Source organism: Panulirus ornatus, chromosome 9, assembly GCF_036320965.1.
Source record: "Panulirus ornatus isolate Po-2019 chromosome 9, ASM3632096v1, whole genome shotgun sequence".
In the NCBI taxonomy this organism is placed as follows: domain Eukaryota; kingdom Metazoa; phylum Arthropoda; class Malacostraca; order Decapoda; family Palinuridae; genus Panulirus; species Panulirus ornatus.
This window is the reverse complement of record NC_092232.1, coordinates 32343397-32369095: the sequence shown is the minus strand read 5'-3', so window position 1 is coordinate 32369095 and position 25699 is coordinate 32343397. Positions and strand designations below refer to the sequence as shown.

Here is a 25699-nt window from a genome sequence, read left to right as displayed (position 1 = left end):
TATGTGTACATTGAGATATATAGGTATGTATATTTGCGTGTGTGGACGTGTATGTATATACATGTGTATGGGGGTGGGTTGGGCCATTTCTTTCGTCTGTTTCCTTGCGCTACCTCGCAAATGCGGGAGACAGCAACAAAGCAAAATAAAAAATAATAAATAATGCCCATTCACAGTAAGTGGATAAAATGCATACAGTTATAAACATGGAACAGATTTAGAAAATATCAAAAAATGGGTTTCCCAATCCTAGAGGCTGGCAATGGTAAGGACAGCCAATTCTTTGAGGTAGGCTTGTTACCATACACATACATGATACAAATAAGTACAACGAAGCACATGTACAATATCTCAATTTATATCACTCTATTTGGATAGGTCTGTATACCTACAAATACTATGCTTAAGATTCAGTCATTTAATAAAGAAATATTATGAATAAGATTTCTATCTAACAACTTCCAAAAGGATAAATGCTGAGTCAACCATTAAAAGGTTTAAGCAAAGAACAAACAAAATATTCTAGCAAACGCTCTTTTAAAGTAAGAATACTTCAATAACATTAAAAAGTAAGCAGCACATCTCATGCCTTTTTTCATCAATAACTAAACCATAAATTACAGTAAATATCTCTCTTCATAAAATTTCCCTAAAGGCCAGCATCACTACAGTTCTACAAATCTAAAAAAAGATCAGGTGAATCCCTAAAATGCAATTTTTTTCTAAAGAAAGTCAGAAAAACTGTTCCCATGACAAGCAGCAGGCATAAAAGTTAACAGCAATTTACTGTTTTGAAAACAAAATTTCTCAAAAATTTTCATCATTCACCAAGATAACTACCTTTATATCCCTCCTAGCCTTTCTTCATTTATCTACTGGATCAACAAAGCAATATGAGGTATTCATCTATCTTTTTTTTTTTTTTTTTTTTGTCGCTGTCTCCCACGTTTGCGAGGTAGCGCAAGGAAACAGACGAAAGAAAAGGCCCAACCCCCCCCCCATACACATGTATATACATACGTCCACACACACAAATATACATACCTACACAGCTTTCCATGGTTTACCCCAGACTCTTCACATGCCTTGATTCAATCCACTGACAGCACGTCAACCCCGGTATACCACATCGCTCCAATTCACTCTATTCCTTGCCCTCCTTTCACCCTCCTGCATGTTCAGGCCCCGATCACACAAAATCTTTTTCACTCCATCTTTCCACCTCCAATTTGGTCTCCCTCTTCTCCTTGTTCCCTCCACCTCCGACACATATATCCTCTTGGTCAATCTTTCCTCACTCATCCTCTCCATGTGCCCAAACCACTTCAAAACACCCTCTTCTGCTCTCTCAACCACGCTCTTTTTATTTCCACACATCTCTCTTACCCTTACGTTACTCACTCGATCAAACCACCTCACACCACACATTGTCCTCAAACATCTCATTTCCAGCACATCCATCCTCCTGCGCACAACTCTATCCATAGCCCACGCCTCGCAACCATACAACATTGTTGGAACCACTATTCCTTCAAACATACCCATTTTTGCTTTCCGAGATAATGTTCTCGACTTCCACACATTCTTCAAGGCCCCCAGAATTTTCGCCCCCTCCCCCACCCTATGATCCACTTCCACTTCCATGGTTCCATCCGCTGCCAGATCCACTCCCAGATATCTAAAACACTTCACTTCCTCCAGTTTTTCTCCATTCAAACTCACCTCCCAACTGACTTGACCCTCAACCCTACTGTACCTAATAACCTTGCTCTTATTCACATTTACTCTTAACTTTCTTCTTCCACACACTTTACCAAACTCAGTCACCAGCTTCTGCAGTTTCTCACATGAATCAGCCACCAGCGCTGTATCATCAGCGAACAACAACTGACTCACTTCCCAAGCTCTCTCATCCCCAACAGACTTCATACTTGCCCCTCTTTCCAAAACTCTTGCATTCACCTCCCTAACAACCCATCCATAAACAAATTAAACAACCATGGAGACATCACACACCCCTGCCGCAAACCTACATTCACTGAGAACCAATCACTTTCCTCTCTTCCTACACGTACACATGCCTTACATCCTCGATAAAAACTTTTCACTGCTTCTAACAACTTGCCTCCCACACCATATATTCTTAATATCTTCCACAGAGCATCTCTATCAACTCTATCATATGTCTTCTCCAGATCCATAAATGCTACATACAAATCCATTTGCTTTTCTAAGTATTTCTCACATACATTCTTCAGAGCAAACACCTGATCCACACATCCTCTACCACTTCTGAAACCACACTGCTCTTCCCCAATCTGATGCTCTGTACATGCCTTCACCCTCTCAATCAATACCCTCCCATATAATTTACCAGGAATACTCAACAAACTTATACCTCTGTAATTTGAGCACTCACTCTTATCCCCTTTGCCTTTGTACAATCTTTGTTCATCTATCTATTTATCTATAATTACACCATGACCAATTTCTATGAAAGTCTTAGTGATACAAAGGATCATTCTAAAGGCTCCTACAGTCTATAACAGCACTATTCTAGATGCAGGGAAATGTAGACTCCTTAGGAGTGAGAAATTCTTTAACAAGACTTTATTCCCAATGATAAGGCCTTGCCAAAGATGAATTTTTACTTGTAGTGTAACCTCCAGCAGGAAAAGTTCAAATACATCACTATGATATATTATAGTAATATACAATCCAAAGTCTTTCAATAGGGAGCTATGGTTTCAGTGCATTACACATGACAGCTAGAGAATGAAAGTGAGCAGATGTGGCCTTTCTTCATCTGTTTCTGATGCTACCTCTCTGAAGTAGGAAATGCCATCAAGTATGAAAAAAAGTAGACTCCTTAGGAATGAGAAATTCTTTAACAAGACTTTACTCCCAATGATAAGGCCTTGCCAAAGATGAATTTTTACTTGTAGTGTAACCTCCAGCAGGAAAAGTTCAAATACACCACTATGATATATTATAGTAATATACAATCCAAAGTCTTTTGATAGGGAGCTATGGTTTCAGTGCATTACACATAACAGCTAGAGAATGAAAGTGAGCAGATGTGGCCTTTCTTCATCTGTTTCTGATGCTGCCTCTCTAAAGTAGGAAATGCCATCAAGTATGAAAAAAAGTGAATTTAACATTGTGTCTTTATCAGCTGATGTTAGCTACACCAAAAAAGTAGCACCCGAAAGTGTCATACTGTATATCTGTATCTTTTAATAAGTCACAATAATGTGTAGAGTTCAAGATTACCAGCAGTGAACTTGTTTTCCTAGGCTGCTCAAGGAAATAATACAATGAAAAAAAACAGTTGGCTCTTGGCTTGTGAAAAGTATGTTTCAGGGCCAGATCCCTCATCTGCCTTCCATTCTGCATTTCTAAATAAGCCCTCTAATTCAAATGATGAGGTGGGAAAACACATGTCTAATAATACCTCAGTTACATTAAATATTGACGTTTGTGTGAATAAATTGTACATTTCCTTTTCCATAGCCAGAGGTTGAACCATTATGTGACATTCTTTTTTTCATTCATTTCAATCTAAAAGTTTGTTTTCTAAATTGTTTCTTACATTTTTCATATGTATATATATGTATGTGTGTGTGTGTGTGTGTATGTGCGTGTGTGTGTGTATGTGTGTGTGTGTGTATATGTATATATATGTGTATATTATCCCTGGGGATAGGGGTGAAAGAATACTTCCCACGTATTCCTCGCGTGTCGTAGAAAGCGACTAGAGGGGACGGGAGCGGGGGGCCGGAAATCCTCCCCTCCTTGTATTAACTTTCTAAAATGGGAAACAGAAGAAGGAGTCACGCGGGGAGTGATCATCCTCCTCGAAGGCTCAGAGTGGGGTGCCTAAATGTGTGTGGATGTAACCAAGATGTGAAAAAAGGAGAGATAGGTAGTATGTTTGAGGAAAGGAACCTGGATGTTTTGGCTCTGAGTGAAACGAAGCTCAAGGGTAAAGGGGAAGAGTGGTTTGGAAATGTCTGGGGAGTGAAGTCAGGGGTTAGTGAGAGGACAAGAGCAAGGGAAGGAGTAGCAATACTCCTGAAACAGGAGTTGTGGGAGTATGTGATAGAATGTAAGAAAGTAAATTCTCGATTAATATGGGTAAAATTGAAAGTTGATGGAGAGAGGTGGGTGATTATTGGTGCATATGCACCTGGGCATGAGAAGAAAGATCATGAGAGGCAAGTGTTTTGGGAGCAGCTGAATGAGTGTGTTAGCGGTTTTGATGCACGAGACCGGGTTATAGTGATGGGTGATTTGAATGCAAAGGTGAGTAATGTGGCAGTTGAGGGAATAATTGGTATGCATGGGGTGTTCAGTGTTGTAAATGGAAATGGTGAAGAGCTTGTAGATTTATGTGCTGAAAAAGGACTGATGATTGGGAATACCTGGTTTAAAAAGCGAGATATACATAAGTATACTTATGTAAGTAGGAGAGATGGCCAGAGAGCGTTATTGGATTACGTGTTAATTGACAGGCGTGCGAAAGAGAGACTTTTGGATGTTAATGTGCTGAGAGGTGCAACTGGAGGGATGTCTGATCATTATCTTGTGGAGGCTAAGGTGAAGATTAGTATGGGTTTTCAGAAAAAAAGAGTGAATGTTGGGGTGAAGAAGGTGGTGAGAGTGAGTGAGCTTGGGAAGGAGACCTGTGTGGGGAAGTACCAGGAGAGACTGTGTACAGAATGGAAAAAGGTGAGAACAATGGAAGTAAGGGGAGTGGGGGAGGAATGGGATGTATTTAGGGAATCAGTGATGGATTGCGCAAAAGATGCTTGTGGCATGAGAAGAGTGGGAGGTGGGCTGTTTAGAAAGGGTAGTGAGTGGTGGGATGAAGAAGTAAGAGTATTAGTGAAAGAGAAGAGAGAGGCATTTGGACGATTTTTGCAGGGAAAAAATGCAATTGAGTGGGAGAAGTATAAAAGAAAGAGACAGGAGGTCAAGAGAAAGGTGCAAGAGGTGAAAAAAAGGGCAAATGAGAGTTGGGGTGAGAGACTATCAGTAAATTTTAGGGAGAATAAAAAGATGTTCTGGAAGGAGGTAAATAGGGTGCGTAAGACAAGGGAGCAAATGGGAACTTCAGTGAAGGGCGTAAATGGGGAGGTGATAACAAGTAGCGGTGATGTGAGAAGGAGATGGAATGAGTATTTTGAAGGTTTGTTGAATGTGTCTGATGACAGAGTGGCAGATATAGGGTGTTTTGGTCGAGGTGGTGTGCAAAGTGAGAGGGTTAGGGAAAATGATTTGGTAAACAGAGAAGAGGTAGTAAAAGCTTTGCGGAAGATGAAAGCCGGCAAGGCAGCAGGTTTGGATGGTATTGCAGTGGAATTTATTAAAAAGGGGGGTGACTGTATTGTTGACTGGTTGGTAAGGTTATTTAATGTATGTATGACTCATGGTGAGGTGCCTGAGGATTGGCGGAATGCGTGCATAGTGCCATTGTACAAAGGCAAAGGGGATAAGAGTGAGTGCTCAAATTACAGAGGTATAAGTTTGTTGAGTATTCCTGGTAAATTATATGGGAGGGTATTGATTGAGAGGGTGAAGGCATGTACAGAGCATCAGATTGGGGAAGAGCAGTGCGGTTTCAGAAGTGGTAGAGGATGTGTGGATCAGGTGTTTGCTTTGAAGAATGTATGTGAGAAATACTTAGAAAAGCAAATGGATTTGTATGTAGCATTTATGGATCTGGAGAAGGCATATGATAGAGTTGATAGAGATGCTCTGTGGAAGGTATTAAGAATATATGGTGTGGGAGGCAAGTTGTTAGAAGCAGTGAAAAGTTTTTATCGAGGATGTAAGGCATGTGTACGTGTAGGAAGAGAGGAAAGTGATTGGTTCTCAGTGAATGTAGGTTTGCGGCAGGGGTGTGTGATGTCTCCATGGTTGTTTAATTTGTTTATGGATGGGGTTGTTAGGGAGGTAAATGCAAGAGTCCTGGAAAGAGGGGCAAGTATGAAGTCTGTTGGGGATGAGAGAGCTTGGGAAGTGAGTCAGTTGTTGTTCGCTGATGATACAGCGCTGGTGGCTGATTCATGTGAGAAACTGCAGAAGCTGGTGACTGAGTTTGGTAAAGTGTGCGGAAGAAGAAAGTTAAGAGTAAATGTGAATAAGAGCAAGGTTATTAGGTACAGTAGGGGTGAGGGTCAAGTCAATTGGGAGGTGAGTTTGAATGGAGAAAAACTGGAGGAAGTGAAGTGTTTTAGATATCTGGGAGTGGATCTGTCAGCGGATGGAACCATGGAAGCGGAAGTGGATCATAGGGTGGGGGAGGGGGCGAAAATTTTGGGAGCCTTGAAAAATGTGTGGAAGTCGAGAACATTATCTCGGAAAGCAAAAATGGGTATGTTTGAAGGAATAGTGGTTCCAACAATGTTGTATGGTTGCGAGGCGTGGGCTATGGATAGAGATGTGCGCAGGAGGATGGATGTGCTGGAAATGAGATGTTTGAGGACAATGTGTGGTGTGAGGTGGTTTGAGCGAGTGAGTAACGTAAGGGTAAGAGAGATGTGTGGAAATAAAAAGAGCGTGGTTGAGAGAGCAGAAGAGGGTGTTTTGAAATGGTTTGGGCACATGGAGAGAATGAGTGAGGAAAGATTGACCAAGAGGATATATGTGTCGGAGGTGGAGGGAACGAGGAGAAGAGGGAGACCAAATTGGAGGTGGAAAGATGGAGTGAAAAAGATTTTGTGTGATCGGGGCCTGAACATGCAGGAGGGTGAAAGGAGGGCAAGGAATAGAGTGAATTGGAGCGATGTGGTATACAGGGGTTGACGTGCTGTCAGTGGATTGAATCAAGGCATGTGAAGCGTCTGGGGTAAACCATGGAAAGCTGTGTAGGTATGTATATTTGCGTGTGTGGACGTATGTACATGTGTATGGGGGGGGGTTGGGCCATTTCTTTCGTCTGTTTCCTTGCGCTACCTCGCAAACGCGGGAGACAGCGACAAAGTATAAAAAAAAAAAAAAAAAAAAAAAAAAAACATTAAATAAACATAAAATGAAGGTTCTGAAGAATGAAAAACTATTTCTCTACTATAAGCAATTTCACCAATAAAACTGGGTGTATGTAAAAGAAATCACTTCCTTTGACCATAACAAAACATAACAGACCAATGGATGCTAATTCACAGGGACCTGCACAATGCACAGAAACTTGCCGAGACACTTGACAACACAATAAAGAGGAAACATGGTGAAGCACACTGTGCCACTGCCATTCATTCACTGATTGCTGGTATCTGGCACTGGTCTGTTACGGTCCAGAATCAAGAAGTGTATTTTTGAAAAGGAAAGAGGGGAAGGTAGGGAAAAGAAACCAAACTGATGCTCAATCAGCTTTGACTTTGGTAATACTTTTTCATCCTTCAAAGCCTACAAATCTTATCTATGGACAAAATCCAATGAGCATACCCACAATAAGGGGGAGGGATCTTAAGGAAAAACCTAAGAAACAGAGAAAGTTTACCCTTAATGATGACTTACTTCTTCCACCACCACATCCTCTTCTGAGAGTGGAACACTTAGAGCAACACAAGGAAGGTCAACTGGAACCAACCCAATACTGATGAACCAAGGTGTCTGTCAAATGACATAGATCTCTCTTACTTATCCAATAAGAAATTCCCTCAAAAGGCTAGGGTAGCTACTCTAATGTGAAGTCAGATCCCACAACTTGACATGCCCTTAAAGATATCCTTGCTGATAAAGGCTAAAAGAAACTTGGAAGAACATAAAGCATCAGACTTTGTACCATATTGGGAGGTAAAGAAACTGGATGTAGTGGCAGGAACAACAAACAGAACCCTTTGTTGAATAAAAGATCATTTAGGTGCAAAGGGACAGCAAAGGACACAAATCAGATGAGCATTCTCAAAATGGGCTGGCATCATCAGTAGTTAGCTGCAGGGCTTGGTCTTAGGCTACTGCTCTTCTTGGTATAAGCTAATGGAACTTGAAAGAAAGGACTTATAACTGAACATGTCTGCAGATGATGTAAAGGTTATGAGAAAAGTAAAGAATGATGATTGCATCAGCTTATATGGGGACCTAAACAATCCCAGTGTTGATCTTGTAAAATCATAAAATCAAGTCCAAGTATGTAGCAGGTAATGTGACATGGAAGAAGGTTTGATGCAATTATTGTATGACAGGAAGTAAACTGCAGGAAAATGTAAAACAAATGCCAAAGGTCCACATCAGGAAAACTGGTATGGACACAAACTGCCATCTGGCAGAATTTAAAATAACATTCAACTAAACCAGTTTCATGCCTTGAGAACTCTGAATCCCCAAACTTTACTGTCATCTGGCTTAATTGAGATGTTTTCTTACTTCAACAATTTTGTTTTGTTTGCATTCTGCTTTCCTAACTCTACAAATTTTATTACTTTCTTTGACTATCTAGATTTCTGCCATGAGGCCTTGATATCCTCCTTCATTAAAGCTGAGGTCCTTCACTTACAGGATTTCAATATAAACCACAAGGAATGGTTGAACTCCTCCTATACACATGGCATGAAGACTGAAGCCCTCATGTTCTTAGTTCTTGATTAATCTGGAGCAAATCATCATCCACCCTACCAATAATCCTGAATGCTGTGACCACTCTTCTAATACTCTGGGTCTGTTTTTCACCTCTAATCCCTCATGCCGTACTAACACAATTAGAACATCTGACCACATTCCTATAAATGCACCTCTATTAACTGTACTTCCTCCTCTAGCAACCCCTTCTAAATGTAAATATCACCTAATACAGGTGCACCACCGAATTTCCAGCAACTGATGGTTCAGCACCTCCTTTAGTCCAGACAAAATTAAGTGAGGGAACTTGAAATTACTTCAGCCACCATACTAGTTTACTGGGCGGCCACAGATGGCGTTGTGTATAAGGGGCAATTAATTACATTCTTTACATTGAACTTGCTGGTGGTGATACCGCAATTCTGTGAGATTCTCAGTTTATTTTGCTTAAATTTAACCATAGCTATGGTTTCTAAGACCTAAAGAAAATTATGACAATGATTTCACAGGATTTCATGCAGCAAAGGAAAAAGTTGTTCATGAGTTGCTTGAGTATGCTAAAGGTGTTACAGAACCTGTTGCAAAGGATATGGCAAGTAAACTAAAGGTGTTACAGAACCTGTTGCAAAGGATATGGCAAGTAATCTTAATGAAGAAAATCCAAGCAAGAGGATGAATGTCGATGATGAAACACTGGTTGTGTATCATCTTACAGACTCTGAAATTATAGACACTGTTCTGAATGCTGATAAAAACACAGGAAGTGATGAAGATGACAGAGATGAAGATGAAACAGATGTAGCTGAAAGACTTTCCATTAAAGGGTTGATTGAGTTGATGAGTGAATTAATCAAAGGGCTAGAGGAACATACTTTTGTTACAAAACAAGAACTAATGTATTTTCATTCAATGCATGAAAAATTACACAGGGAAAAATCTAGACACATGAGGCAACTTTGCTTAGATGAAATGTTTAAGAAGATAGCAAAGAAGGATGTGTCTCACAGTAGTAAGCCTACCAGCACATCTGTAATTCCTGTGGCTTCAACTTCAAGTACCCCAGATGTCTCACCCTCAACATCAGAAATCCAAGATGAAACGATCAACTACGAAACAGACATTAATTCTGACTGCCCTCAACTTCCAGACCTTTGTGATTAGCTTAACAGTTCCAGTAAAAGTCTAAAATCTGCCACTTTGGGAGCAGCAGTGCTGTAGCATTCTTTATAAGTAAAGAAATTAATAAATTTGCATTTCATTTTTGTTTAACCTTGTTTAATCAATACCTGTAATCTTGTTTCACTAATGTACTATTGTACAAGTACCTGTATTTCATTCATTCATTTAATTTACATTTGGAAAGAGGGGCAAGTATGAAGTCTGTTGGGGATGAGAGAGCTTGGGAAGTGAGTCAGTTGTTGTTCGCTGATGATACAGCGCTGGTGGCTGATTCATGTGAGAAACTGCAGAAGCTGGTGACTGAGTTTGGTAAAGTGTGTGGAAGAAGAAAGTTAAGAGTAAATGTGAATAAGAGCAAGGTTATTAGGTACAGTAGGGTTGAGGGTCAAGTCAATTGGGAGGTGAGTTTGAATGGAGAAAAACTGGAGGAAGTGAAGTGTTTTAGATATCTGGGAGTGGATCTGGCAGCGGATGGAACCATGGAAGCGGAAGTGGATCATAGGGTGGGGGAGGGGGCGAAAATTCTGGGGGCCTTGAAGTATGTGTGGAAGTCGAGAACATTATCTCGGAAAGCAAAAATGGGTATGTTTGAAGGAATAGTGGTTCCAACAATGTTGTATGGTTGCGAGGCGTGGGCTATGGATAGAGTTGTGCGCAGGAGGATGGATGTGCTGGAAATGAGATGTTTGAGGACAATGTGTGGTGTGAGGTGGTTTGATCGAGTGAGTAACGTAAGGGTAAGAGAGATGTGTGGAAATAAAAAGAGCGTGGTTAAGAGAGCAGAAGAGGGTGTTTTGAAGTGGTTTGGGCACATGGAGAGAATGAGTGAGGAAAGATTGTGTCGGAGGTGGAGGGAACGAGGAGAAGAGGGAGACCAAACTGGAGGTGGAAAGATGGAGTGAAAAAGATTTTGTGTGATCGGGGCCTGAACATGCAGGAGGGTGAAAGGAGGGCAAGGAATAGAGTGAATTGGAGCGATGTGGTATACCGGGGTTGACGTGTTGTCAGTGGATTGAATCAAGGCATGTGAAGCGTCTGGGGTAAACCATGGAAAGCTGTGTAGGTATGTATATTTGCGTGTGTGGACGTATGTATATACATGTGTATGGGGGGGGGGTTGGGCCATTTCTTTCGTCTGTTTCCTTGCGCTACCTCGCAAACGCGGGAGACAGCGACAAAGTATAATAATAATAAAAAAAAAAAAATTTGTTTAAATTTCTAGCAGTCCATGGTATACTTTATTTGCCTCCTTCCAAAACATCTTTTTATTCTCCCTAAAATTTAATGATACCCTCTCACTCTAACTCTCATTTGCCCTTTTTTTCAACACTTGCACCTTTCTCTTGACCTGCACCTTTCATTTCTACATCCTCCAGTCATTACACTACTTCCTGCAAGTATCTCCCCTATCCCTGGCAATAGGGGAGAAAGAATACTTCCCATGTATTCCCCGCGTGTATAATTAGTGGGTTAGAGGTGTGTTGATGATTATCATGTGACCACGGTTGGTCCGGCAAAATGGTTAATCTGGCAAGGCTTTGGAACTAAGAGTGCCAGAAAATGGTTGGTGTACCTGTAACTGAAAATTCAGATCGAGTGACAGAAGAAGCAGCAGAATTGAAGGATCTGGAGGAATGCAGTGTTGATTCATTAGTGTATGAGCACATTCAGTTATTTGTATAAGAAAGATCATTGATAAAAGAGAGGAAAAATGTAGAAGACAGGGCAGAACCTGGGGGGACAACACTGGTGATGGATAAATTGGCCAGAGTGGAAGCTAGAAATGTGAGAGCAAAGTAAGGGAGGGAAGCCAAAAGAGGGGATCTCAGAGATGAGACTCTGATGCCACACCCCTGTCAAAATTTGGATACATCAAGGGCAACTACATAGGCTTTCCCAAAATCTTTCAGAGATTATGACCAAACATTAGTAAGATAAGAAAGAATATCACCAGTAGATCTTTCCTTAAGGCAGCCATACTGGAAATCGGAGACTGTGAGATTTAAGTTGTCTGAGGATATGAGAGTTAAGAAGGAATTCAAAGACTTTGGAAATGGTAGATGTTAAAGCAACAGGACAATAGTTAGGAGGCTTAGAACATTCATCCTCCTTAGGGATGGGATGTACCAACACATGCGTCTAAAAAGAAGGAAAAGTTTTGGTTTTTAAACATAAACAAAACTGATAAGCAAGCACAGGTGCAAGCTCAGAGGCACACTCATTCGGTACACAGTGATGGATCTTCTCTCAGATCATCAGTATGGCATCTGTAGCACAAAATCCACTGGAGAGAGGCTTTCCTAACTCACAAGTATTCATTCCTCTTATTTTCTGGAGAATCCTATGTTTTAGCCCTTAATATACTGAAAGCTTGTGAATGGGTATGGTATCATGGTCTCTCCAAGATCCACTCTTTTGGCTTCCCTCCCTTACTTTGCTTCCTAATGTCTAGTGTCCTGTCAGAGCAATCTGTCAGTACAGGTTGTACCTCTCTAATCCAGCACTCTGTGATCTGGCAACTCCCATGGTCTGGCACATTTTGAGTCTGCTGCCATTTCAAAGATGATGACCAGACATTAATAAGATAGGAAAGAATATCACTAGCGGATCTTTCCTTAAGGAACCCATACTGGAAATCAGAGACTGTGAGATTCAAGATGTCTGAGGATATGAGAGTTAAGAAGGAATTCAAAGACTCTGGACCAAATGGTAGATGTTAAAACAATAGGACAATAGTTAGGAAGCTTAGAACATTCATCCTCCTTAGGGATGGGATGTACCAACACATGCTTCCAAAGAGAAGGAAAAGTTTTGGTTTTTAAACATAAACAGAACAGGTAAGTGTGCACTTGTGCAAGCTCAGAGGCACACTCTTTCAGTATACAGTGATGAGTCTTCTCTCAGATCATCAGTATGGCATCTGTAGCATAAAATCCACTGATGATAGCCTTTCCTATTTCACTAGTGTTCATTTATCTCTTAATTTTTGGAGAATCCTATGTTTCAGCCCTTCATATACTGAAAGCTTGTGAATGGGTATGGCATCATGTTCTCTCCAAGCTCCACTCTTTTAGCTTCCCTCCCTTACTTTGCTTCCTAATGTCTAGCTTCCTACCAGAACAATCTGTCAGTACAGGTAGTGCCTCTCTAATCCAGCACTCTGTGATCCGGCAACTCCCATGGTCCAGCACGTTTTGAGTCTGCTACCATTCATCTGTGGATCTGCCACCAGGGCAGCAATGCTAGCAATAACCAAAGAGATTACAGAGGAAAGTCTATAAGAATGGATGATTATTGATAATGATGAGCCTGTTGTTTATCAACCAACTGATCAAGAAATCAAGGAGATGGTTCAGCAAGGTGAGAAGAAACAAGATCATCATGAAGAAAGTGCAGAGAAAAACGAAGAAGTGGAAGAAAGAATTTCTACAGATAACACAACAATATGTATGTGGAATGAACTGGCAAGACTAGGGGTCAGGCATATATTTACATAGGAGGTTCCCATGGGGTCAATTTCGGTTTTCTGGCATTTTCTGATGTCCAGCAATGGCCAGGTCCCAAGGTTGCCAGATTAAAGAGGTACAACCTGTAGTTGTTGATGGATCCCCTACAGGTTCTGTCCTCCCTCCTACTCTGTTCCTTACTTTTATCAACAATTTGGGTGGAGGGGCAGATTCTTCCATATGTCAGGGCTGTTGGGAAGTGGGAGGTGATTCAGTTACTGTTTGCTGATGATGCAGCACTGGTGGCAGACTGAAGTGAGAAACTGTAAAGTTTGGTGTCTAATTTTGGGAGAGTATGTGAAAGGAAGTTGAAAGTAAACATGAATACTGTAAAAACAGGATTACCAGGTTTAGCAGGGGAAAAAGAAAGGATGATTGGAGTGTTAGTTCTCATGGAGAGAACTTGGAAAAAGGGAAGTGTTTTAGATACCTAGGAGTGAACATGGTAGTGTGAAGATCTATGGGAGATGAGGTTAGCCATAAAGTGGATGAGAAGGCAAAGGTCCTGGATGCACTGAGGGATGTGTGGAAAGAGAGGTTACTGTCTGTAAGGGCAAAGATGGATATGTTTCATGGTACACTAGTCCTGACATTATTGTATGGATGCAAGGCATGGAATTTAGAAAAATATGTATTGAAGAGGGTGGATGTGCTGGAAATTAAATGTCTGAGGACAATACACTGTGTGAGGAAGGTAGATCAAACACAAAATAATAGTGTACGAGAGAGGTGTAGAGGTATGAGTAGTATGTATGAGACAACTGAAGGTGTGTTGAAATGGTCTGGACATATGGAACAAATGAATGACAAGAGAGTTACTTAGAAGGCAAGCATATCAGAAGTGTAGAGAACAAGGTAAAGATGAAAACTGAGGAGGTGGAAAGAAGGTGTGGAAGAAGTTCCAAGTGTTCGGAGCCTGAACATACAGAAGTATCACACCTGATTCATATCTCACACAATGCCTTAAAAAAAAATACTGACATGGCAGTGAACAGATCCATGAAAGATGAGGTCAGTCATAAAATGGGTGTGAAGGCAAAGGTCATGGGTGCACTGAGGAATGTATAAAAAGAGAGGTCACTGTCTGTGAGATAATTGATGGGTATATTTGATGAGGTAAACTGGCTCTGACAATGTCATATGGATGTGAGACATGAGACTTAAATAAAAATGTATGGAAGAGGATGAATGTGCTGGAAATGAAATGTTTGAGGACATTACATGGCATGAGGAAGGTAAGTCAAATAAGAATTGATGGAGTAAGGGAGACATGCAGAAGTAAGAGTATGTATGAAAGAACTAAAGGTGTGCTGAAATGGTATGGACAGTTGGAGAAGATAAATGAGGACAGACTGATTTACAAGGTAAATATATCAGAAGTGGAGAAAACTAGGAAAAAGAGGAAACCAAGAAGGTGGAAAGATGAAGCGAAAGAAGCTCTGAGTATTCAGAACCTGCACATATAGGATTATTGTACCTGATTCTCATCACTTACAAAGCCTCACCCATAAAACAATGAAAACCATGATATCATACTACCATATCCCCATATTTATTTCAAAATACTTCCAGGACTCACATCATTAGTTACTGTAAAGCATGCATTATATCCATTATAACATCTCATAGTTTATTATAACATCTCATTGCAGCAATAAACAGTCTCCATGGAGAGAACAAGGAAAAGAGGGAAACTACAGAGACGGAATAATGGAGTAAAAAAAAACTTCAAGTGTCCAGAGTCTGGACATGCATGATCATCACACCTCACACCTCGTTCTCATCTCACACAATGCCTTACCCTGAAAACGATAAATAATTATGATATCACACAACCTTACCACAATCTCACATTTATCTAAAAAAATGTACAGGATTCATACTATTAATTACTGTTATGCATGCATTACTTCCACTATAAAAGCTCTTAGAAATACTAAGCAGCCTTCTGTGCACGTAATATATAGTCAGAATATCCTAAAGAACTTTTTCCTATCTTTATCATCTAAATCCATAAATGCTACAAATAAATTCTCCTTCAAATCTTTTCTGCATCTTGTTTGATGCAAAAGTTGGACTTACATACTATCTTCCCTTCTTAAATCTTCCTTGTTCTTCAATAACAATAGTTTTAATAATCCTATTACCATAACTAATCACTATCCTACCATATACCTTGCCAACTACTATAAAGAGACTTATTATTCGAGAATTCTTGCAATCATTTTCTGAATCAGGAGAAGGCATATGATAGGATTGATAGAAATGCTTTGTGGAAGGTATTCTGAGTATATGGTATGGGAGTTAAGCTGCTGGAAGCAGTGAAAAGTTTTTACCAAGGATGTAAGGCATGTGCATGAGTAGGAAGACAGGAGAGTGATTGGTTCCTTGTGAATGTCGGTCTGTGGCAGGGGTGTCTGATGTCCCCATGGTTGTTTAATTTATTATGGAAGGGGTGGATAGGGGGTAAATACAAGTTTTAGAGAAAGAGGCATATATGCACTTGGTTGGGGATGAGAGAGCCTGGGAAGCGAGTCAGTTGTTCTTCACTGATGATACAGTGCTGTTGGCTGATTCAGGTGAGAAACTGCAGAAGTTGGTGACTAAGTTTGGTAAAGTGTGTGAAAGAAGAAAGCTGAGAGTAAAAGTGAATAAGAGTAAGGTTATTAGGCTCAGTAGGGTTGAGGGACAAGTTAATTGGAAGGTAAGTTAGATTGGAGAAAAAATAGAGGAAGTGAAGTGTTTCAGATATCTGGGAGTGGACTTAGCAGTGGATGGAACCATGGAAGTGGAAGTGAGCAACAAGGTGGGGGAGAGGGGAAAAGTTCTGGGAGCGTTGGAAAATGTGTGGAAGGTGAGAGCATTATCTCAGAAAGCAAAAATGGGTATGTTTGAAGGAATAGTGGTTCCAACAATGTTATATGGTTGCAAGGCATGGGCTGTAGATAGGGTTGTGTGGAGGAGGGTGGATGTGTTGGAAATGAGATGTTTGAGGACAATATGTGGTGTGAGGTGGTTTGATAGAGTAAGTAATGAAAGGGTAAGAGAGATGTGTGGTAATAAAAAATATGGTTGAGAGAGCAGAAGAGGGTGTTTTGAAATGGTTTGGTCATATGGAGAGAATGAGTGAGGAAACATTGACATAGAGGATATATGTGCCAGAGGTGGAGGGAAAGAGGAGAAGTGGGAGACCAAATTGGAGGTGGAAGGATGGAGTGAGAAAGATTTTGAGCGATCGGAGCCTGAACATGCAGGAGGGTGAAAGGTGTGTAAGGAATAGAGTGAATTGGAATGATGTGGTATACTGGGGTCGATGTGCTGTCAGTGGATTGAACCAGGGCATGTGAAGCGTCTGGGGTAAACCATGGGAAGTTTCATGGGGCCTGGATGTGGAAAGGGAGCTGTGGTTTCGGTGCATTATACATGACAGCAAGAGACTGAGTGTGAACGAATGTGGCCTTTGTTGTCTTTTCCTAGCACTACCTTGAGCACATGCAGGGGGAGGGGGTTGTCATTTCATGTGTGGCGGGGAGGATTGGGATGTATTTAGGGAAGTAGTGATGGCTTGCGCAAAAGATGCTTGTGGCATGAGAAGCGTGGGGGGTGGGCAGATTAGAAAGGGTAACGAGTGGTGGGATGAAGAAGTAAGATTATTAGTGAAAGAGAAGAGAGAGGCATTTGGACAATTTTTGCAGGGAAATAATGCAAATGACTGGGAGATTTATAAAAGAATGAGGCAGGAGGTCAAGAGAAAGGTGCAAAAGGTGAAAAAGAGGGCAAAGAAGAGTTGGGGTGAGAGAGTATCAGTGAATTTTAGGGAGAGTAAAAGGCTCAGTCCTCTGTTCTTAACGCTACCTCGCTAACGCGGGAAATGGCGAATAGTGTGAAAGAAAAAAGAAGAAAAAGATGTTTTGGAAGGAGGTAAATAAAGTGCATCGGACAAGGGAACAAATGGGAACATCAGTGAAGGGGGCTAATGGGGAGGTGATAACAAGTAGTGGTGATGTGAGAAGGAGATGGAGTGAGTATTTTGAAGGTTTGTTGAATGTGTTTGATGACAGAGTGGCAGATATAGGGTGTTTTGGTTGAGGTGGTGTGCAAAGTGGGAGGGATTAGGGAAAATGATTTGGTAAACAAAGAAGAGGTAGTAAAAGCTTTGTGGAAGATGAAATAAATACATAAATGTATATATATATGTATACGTTGAAATGTATAGGTATGCATATGTGCGTGTGTGGACATGTATGTATATGCATGTGTATGTGGGTGGGTTGTGCCATTCTTTCGTCTGTTTCCTTGCGCTACCTCGCTAACACAAGAGACAGTAACAAAGTATAACGAAGAAATAAAAAACAATATATATGTGTGCCTGAGGATTGGCAGAATGCTTGCATGGTGCCATTGTACAAAGGCAAAGGGGATAAAAGTGAGTGCTCAAATTACAGAGGTATAAGTTTGTTGAGTATTCCTAGGAAATTATATGGGAGGGTATTGATTGAAAGGGTGAAGGCATGTACAGAGCATCAGATTGGGGAAGAGCAGTGTGGTTTCAGAAGTGGTAGAGGATGTGTGGATCAGGTGTTTGCTTTGAAGAATGCATATGAGAAATATCTAGAAAAGCAAATGGATTTGTATGTAGCATTTATGGATCTGGAGAAGGCATATGATAGAGTTGATAGAGATGCTCTGTGGAAGGTATTAAGAATATATGGTGTGGGAGATAAGTTGTTAGAAGTAGTGAAAAGTTTTTATCGAGGATGTAAGGCATGTGTATGTGTAGGAAGAGAGGAGAGTGACTGGTTCTCTGTGAATGTTGGTTTGCAGCAAGGGTGCGAGATGTCTCCATGGTTGTTTAATTTGTTTATGGATGGGGTTGTTAGGGAGGTGAATGCAAGAGTTTTGGAAAGAGGGGCAAGTATGCAGTCTGGTGTGGATGAGAGAGCTTGGGAAGTGAGTCAGTTGTTGTTCTCTGATGATACAGCGCTGGTAGCTGATTTGGGTTAGAAACTGCAGAAACTGGTAACTAAGTTTGGCAAAGTGTGTGAAAGAAGAAAGCTGTGAGTAAATGTGAATAAGAGCAAGGTTATTAGGTACAGTAGGGTTGAGGGACAAGTCAATTGGGGAGGTAAGTTTGAATGGAGAAAAACTGGAGGAAGTGAAGTGTTTTAGATATCTGGGAGTGGATTTGGCAGCAGATGGAACCATGGAAGCAGAAGTGAATCATAGGGTGGGGGAGGAGGCGAAAGTTTTGGGGGCACTGAAAAAGTGGGAAAGTCGAGAACGCTATCTTGGAAAGCAAAAATGGGTATGTTTGAAGGAATAGTGGTTCCAACAATGATATATGGTTGCGAGGCATGGGCTATAGATAGAGTTGTGCAGAGGAGGGTGGATGTGTTGCAAATGAGATGTTTGAGGACAATATGTGGTGTGAGGTGGTTTGATCAAGTAAGTAATGAAAGGGTAAGAGAGTTGTGTGGTAATAAAAAGAGTGTGGTTGAAAGAGCAGAAGAGGGTATTTTGAAGTGGTTTGGGCACATGGAGAGAATGAGTGAGGAAAGATTGACCAAGAGGATATATGTGTCGGAGGTGGGGGGAACGAGGAGAAGAGGGAGACCAAATTGGAGGTGGAAAGATGGAGTGGAAAAGATTTTGTGTGATCGGGGCATGAACATGCAGGAGGGTGAAAGGCGTGCAAGGAATAGAGTGAATTGGAACAATGTGGTATACCGGGGTCGACGTGCTGTCAATGGATTGAACTAGGGCATGTGAAGCGTCTGGGGTAAACCATGGAAAGTTCTGTGGTGCCTGGATGTGGAAAGGGAGCTGTGGTTTCGGGCATTATTACATGACAGCTAGAGACTGAGTGTGAATGAATGGGCCTTTGTTGTCTTTCCTGCGCTTCCTGCACAGGGTGGACTCGGGTGCATTCCATGTGGGCGAGGGTGGCATTGTTATCATAATAAGGCCGACGCTGAAGTAATTAATATAGAATGCTGTGAGGTATTATAGGCTACTGAATGTATGTTATGTTTATTTTTGTTTTGTTTTTTTATACATTGTGTTGTGTGTCTGGCTTTTTTGCTGTTCTGGCTAGCGCAAGCGGGAACAGCGAAAGAAATAAACCAAACCCCCATAAAATAAAATGTGTTTAATGCTAATATTGGTTAAGAGTGAATAGCATTCTTATACTGTTTTCCTGTTCTAGCTGCTGACACAGGAAATGGCAATCAAGCTTTAATCAAATCATTTATCTAAGCATAACATCTGGAATATGCTGTTCCTCTGATTTTAGAAAGCCCTTCCTACTTTGCCCCCCTCTGCTTTAAATGTGAAGGACCGAATATATCTGATTCTTCACAAGGAATCCTTTCCAAAACGTCATCTTTAAATCTCACGATGTATATCTTCGCATAACTCGAGTGGACGTCCGTGCGGAGATCACGAGACCTTCTTATCACATCTGGGAATCTCATTCACTCATTCCTCGAATAGCAAAACCAAATTCGAAACTCTACTTCGAATACCTAACTTATGTATAAATCGAATGTAGATTGGGACTGTATCCCTTATTTCTAAACAGTCACACCACAATTGTTCGAACAGCACTTGCTATGGGATACCATTCCTGGTTCAATGATCGTTCTCTTTAGCACCTAAAACCAATGAAACAAATGCTGTCCTATCCTCAATATCACAATACCTGCCCGAGGATTTATGGCTTAGACTTGCATGTGCAAACTAGCACAATGACCCGTCTCAAGTTTTTATCTGTAGGCCCTCACGAAATGTAAAAAAAACTCGAGTCAGAGTTACAGCGTGAGCAGATACAAACTTTCCAAAACAAAAAGATGGCCTTGACCAAATTAAAAGTCTTCCTTACAAGATAAGTTATTGTTCCTATGTACTTAGTCCCACTTCATGATTCATCCTTTTTGAAAAGACAATCATCTATCAGAACGTTTACCAACCTAGATCATAAGCAGTGATGCTTCAATAAAGCACCACGTTAATCATCTGGAAGAGTCAACATCACTCCAGCTCTTCCACAATTTACTTGCCTCTTTCCTGTACCTAGCTCACCGCCAGCTGTGAAAGACTACCACTTCTGAATCAAATAACATGCATTCTTGAAATTGAATCACATAAGCCCTGCCGCAAACCTAATTTATTGTGAGATCAATCTTGACTTTCTAGACCATAAATGACAATGTCCATGGGCAATTTAACAATTGTTCAATTAAATTACTTAAATCTTGCCAACTTGCTTTCTTCTTCATCTTCAACTTGAATTGCATAAATCTTCTAGCAATGAGATTCCAAACCTAATGCCCATAATCATTATGCAGTAAAGATTCTTATCATACATTCTCAACCTGCTGAGATCCACAATCTACTTCCCTTGGAAAACGTACTTTCTAATCTTTAGCATCATATACAACATACCCTTTGATTCAATACCATCAAAATGTGTACCAGGAATAATGTAACATCATTACCTAACACTCACTCTTATCCCCTTTGCCTTTGTACAATGGCACTATGCACGCATTCCGCCAATCCTCAGGCACCTCACCATGAGTCATACATACATTAAATAACCTTACCAACCAGTCAACAATACAGTCACCCCCTTTCTTAATAAATTCCACTGCAATACCATCCAAACCTGCTGCCTTGCCGGCTTTCATCTTCCGCAAAGCTTTTACTACCTCTTCTCTGTTTACCAAATCATTTTCCCTAACCCTCTCACTTTGCACACCACCTCGACCAAAACACCCTATATCTGCCACTCTGTCATCAGACACATTCAACAAACCTTCAAAATACTCATTCCATCTCCTTCTCACATCACCGCTACTTGTTATCACCTCCCCATTTACGCCCTTCACTGAAGTTCCCATTTGCTCCCTTGTCTTACGCACCCTATTTACCTCCTTCCAGAACATCTTTTTATTTTCCCTAAAATTTACTGATAGTCTCTCACCCCAACTCTCATTTGCCCTTTTTTTCACCTCTTGCACCTTTCTCTTGACCTCCTGTCTCTTTCTTTTATACTTCTCCCACTCAATTGCATTTTTTCCCTGCAAAAATCGTCCAAATGCCTCTCTCTTCTCTTTCACTAATACTCTTACTTCTTCATCCCACCACTCACTACCCTTTCTAAACAGCCCACCTCCCACTCTTCTCATGCCACAAGCATCTTTTGTGCAATCCATCACTGATTCCCTAAATACATCCCATTCCTCCCCCACTCCCCTTACTTCCATTGTTCTCACCTTTTTCCATTCTGTACACAGTCTCTCCTGGTACTTCCCCACACAGGTCTCCTTCCCAAGCTCACTTACTCTCACCACCTTCTTCACCCCAACATTCACTCCTCTTTTCTGAAAACCCATACTAATCTTCACCTTAGCCTCCACAAGATAATGATCAGACATCCCTCCAGTTGCACCTCTCAGCACATTAACATCCAAAAGTCTCTCTTTCGCACGCCTGTCAATTAACACGTAATCCAATAATAATGAATTATGTACATGTGTATATATGTATATGTCTGTGTGTGTATATATATGTGTACATTGAGATGTATAGGTATGTATATTTGTGTGTGTGGACGCGTATGTATATACATGTGTATGTGGGTGGGTTGGGCCATTTCTTTTGTCTGTTTCCTTGCGCTACCTCGCTAATGCGGGAGACAGCGACAAAGCAAAATAAATAAAAATAGATAATAAAATGAGTGTTTATGTATATATTTGTGTATATGAGTGAATAGGCCATTCTTCATCTGTTTCCTGGTGCTACCTCGCTGACACAGGAAATGGCAATCAAGTATAATAAAAAATAAATATTTTCCTAAAGAAAACAATTTGGAATATTGCTGTTCCTCTGATTTTAGAAAGTCCTCTCTACTTTTTAGAACCAACCTGAAGTCTTTAAAATGTGAAGTGAACCAGAATATATCTGCTTCTTCCAAGGAATCCTTCACAACAAAACGTTCATCTGTTAAATATTCACGTATGTATTCATACTCAGCATAGACATGAAGTGGACGGTCAGTGCGGAGATCAGAGACTTCTTTATCACAGTCTGGGAAAGTCTCATTCACACGTCCTGACTGAAATAAAAGAAATAAATTCAGTAACTTTATCTCGAATTACACGTTAGACTTATGGCACTAAACAGGAATGTAAGATTTGGAGGATGTATGCCCATTTTCCTAAGACAGGAAGAGCCCAATGGGTTTCTGAGACAGCACTTGCTTGATGGGGAGTTACAGAATGTGTATCAATGAGATCTGTCTCCTTTAAGCATCATAAAACCAATGAAACCAGCAAATGCCTGTTCCTAGGGACTTATTGATTATACAATGACCTGCCCAAGCTTGGCATTATGGCTTAGAGGCAGCATGGTAGTGCAAAACTAGCACAACTGACCACTGGTGCTTCAAGTCTTGTTACTGTTAGGATTCAAGAAATGATAAAAAAAAAGAGAGAGAGAGAGAGAGAGGAGGATACAAAAGCTTGCTCATACAAAGAAGGAGGGCCTAGGACAAAACTAAAGAAAGTCTTTCCCTTTAATGAGAGAAAAGGTTATTGTTCTATGATACTTTAGTCCCACTTTCATGATCATCCTCTTTTGAAAAAGACAATCCAAAAGCCATCTAAGAAGGTCTATCAGATCCTGAGATATCATTAAGCAGGGATGACTGCTTAATATCAAAGACCTCGTTAATCCTATCCATGGAAAGGTTGCTTCAAAATACTACTCATTCTTCACACTAAGTCTCCAGCAGGCAGCCCAGGCTGTGAAAGGACTACCAGCTTCTTGATTCAACTAGACATGTTCTTTAAATTGAGATCTACATAAGCCTGGAAGAACAAACGCTAATTTATTGTGAGATCAAGAAATGCTTTGAAACTTGTCTAGACATAAATGACAATGTTCCAATGGGGCAATTTTCCAGGATTGTTTCAAATTAAATTTACTTCTAAATCTTGCAATCTTGCTGTTTCTTTTCATCTTAGAACTTTTGAATTGCATAAATCTTTACCTAGAGAATGAGATTCCAAACCTACTGCCCATTAAGCTTACAAGCAGTAAAAGATCTAGAATCTAGAACTCCTACCTTGGCTGAGATAAGAATACTACAGGTTCCCTTGGAAAAATGTATTTTAATAATCTTTAAGGCAAGTCAGATAAATAAAATAATACTCTTACTGGCTTCACAGTCATCAAGAAATGGCCGAGAGGAAACTAAATGTACTGATTCAGTCACAACCAAGTCTTAAGAATCTTTCAAAAAAAGCTTGAAATGGTTTCCAAAACAGACTGGTATTGTCACATACTGGAAGGGCAAACATGATGCAAACAATCATGTTAAACATTTTCTACATTTTTTCTATATTCTTTAATAACAATCCAAACAAGAAGACTCAAAAGTGGAAATTCTAATGCTGGATCCCTCCTGAAAGGTAATGATTCTCTGAGACATATGAGGAATCTTAGGATGGAAATAGCATATGTGCAGCAGCCTCTTGCACCAGAGTTGCTTTACCCATTTTAGGGCCACTAATCACAAAACCCCAATAATAAGTCAGTTTAAGTTACCTCTTCCAAGATATGTATGTGACAAAAAGATGTGTCTGAGTCCAAACATTGCAATCTGAGGTTACTGCAGTGAATCCTACTACCTCCAAGTTGAAAAATGGAGACTCTTAAGTCAGTAAAGATGCACTGGACCTTCTAGCAAAAAGATCTACTACAGGGTTTACTCTTAATGACATGATTCACTTAATCCACCTATCTATCTATCTATATCTCTGATCCTCATTCCCTCCAGGAACTCCCATCAAGGGGTTGGCCATATCAAAAGTCTCCACTCATCATTGTCTTTACATGCTCCCTCGCACATATTATTCCACACATTCTTCCACCATTTCTCTCCCTTCAGTACTATTCCATTCTATTTCCCCATGCCATTGATTTGCTTCCTCTCACAACAACCCCTTTAATTGTACTACAGGTACACCACCGATTTTCCGGCAACTGATGGGTCAGCACCTCCTTTAATCCAGACAAAATTACATAAGGGAACTTGAAATTACCGCGGCCACCAGACTAGTTCACTGGGCGGCCACAGATGGCGTTGTGTATAAGGCATACTTACCTACATTCTTTACACTGCACTTGTTGGTGGTGATACTGCAATTCTGTGAGATTCTTAGCTTATTTTGCTTGAATTTAACCCTAGCTATGGCTTCTAAGACATATGAGGGTCAGTCATGGTGTCAAACGTAAACACCAGTCCATACGATCAAAGATAAAGTAGAGCAGCTGAAAAAATGGACCTTGGTGTTTCCGTGCATAAGCTGTGTGACATCTACAATATTGGTTCATCAGCTGTTCATGACATAAAGAAGAAAAGGTGAGAAAATATTGAAATTCTATGCAGTGATTCCAAGAAGCAAATGACGATTAGAAAAACTATAAAAGATGGCAAGAGTACTGAGCATGACTGAGTGATGAAGAAATGGTTTCAACAGCGTCAAAGTGATAAGAGTGGACTTGTCAGGTAGAATGATAATGGACCAGGCTAAGTTGTCCCATAAAGAACATGAATTACAACATGAGCGTGACTACAGTGAAGGATGGATTCAAGAAGCATCATGGAATTTCCACGAATAAAGTGTGCAGAGAAAAGTGGTCTGCAAACCACAATGGTGCTGCCGAGTGTGTGGACGACTTTGCAAAACTCGTAGCTGATGAGCACCTCAGTCCTGAGCAGGTGTATAATGTATATCACTTATTTATTCAATTTACATTTAATATTTGTTTAATCTAAATTTCTAGCAGTCTATGGTATACTAAGACACATGGGAGATGTATAATTAGTGGGTTAGAGGCGTGTTAATGAATCATTATTACGTGACCATGGTTGTTCCGGCAAAATGGTTAATTCGGCAAGGCTTTGGAACCAAGAGTGCTGAAAAATAGGTGGTGTACCTGTATCATACATTCTCCATCATGTGTTCTTTCCATAAGCCCAAACTACCTCAAAGTATTATGTTTCACCCATTCTACCACTCCACAATTCATTCCCTTTGCATTCTCAGCCAAACCAATCTCTCGTACACTCCCTCATTTCTTTCTTCATTCTATCTGGGTCATACCATATGCTCCTCTCAAATGACTCATTTCCACAGCCTGGATTCTTGACCTCTGTGACTCATTCCATGTCCATATTTCAGCTGTACAGGTCAAGGACAGGAGGATTATGCTGTCCCTTAATCCTTTTCTTCATTTCCATACTTACACCTCTACCCTTCATTATTCAATTAAGGGACTCAATGACTCTACCCTGAACTGCTATCTCCCTTATCTCTCCTTCCATATCACCAAACTCAACCAAAATAGCTTCTAAATACTTAAATTCTCTCACCTCTTCCAGT

At 40.6% G+C, this 25699-nt stretch overlaps 1 protein-coding gene across 1 annotated transcript in view; it reads right to left on the bottom strand.

Moving 5' to 3' along the window:
- TTLL12 (Tubulin tyrosine ligase-like 12) overlaps nucleotides 1-25699 on the bottom strand; it is a 262539-nt gene that overhangs the window by 145644 nt on the left and 91196 nt on the right. Inside the window, exon 7 of the mRNA XM_071664989.1 lies at nucleotides 22175-22365. Coding sequence (XP_071521090.1) covers nucleotides 22175-22365 — 191 coding nt within the window. The remainder of the gene's footprint in view (nucleotides 1-22174; nucleotides 22366-25699) is intronic.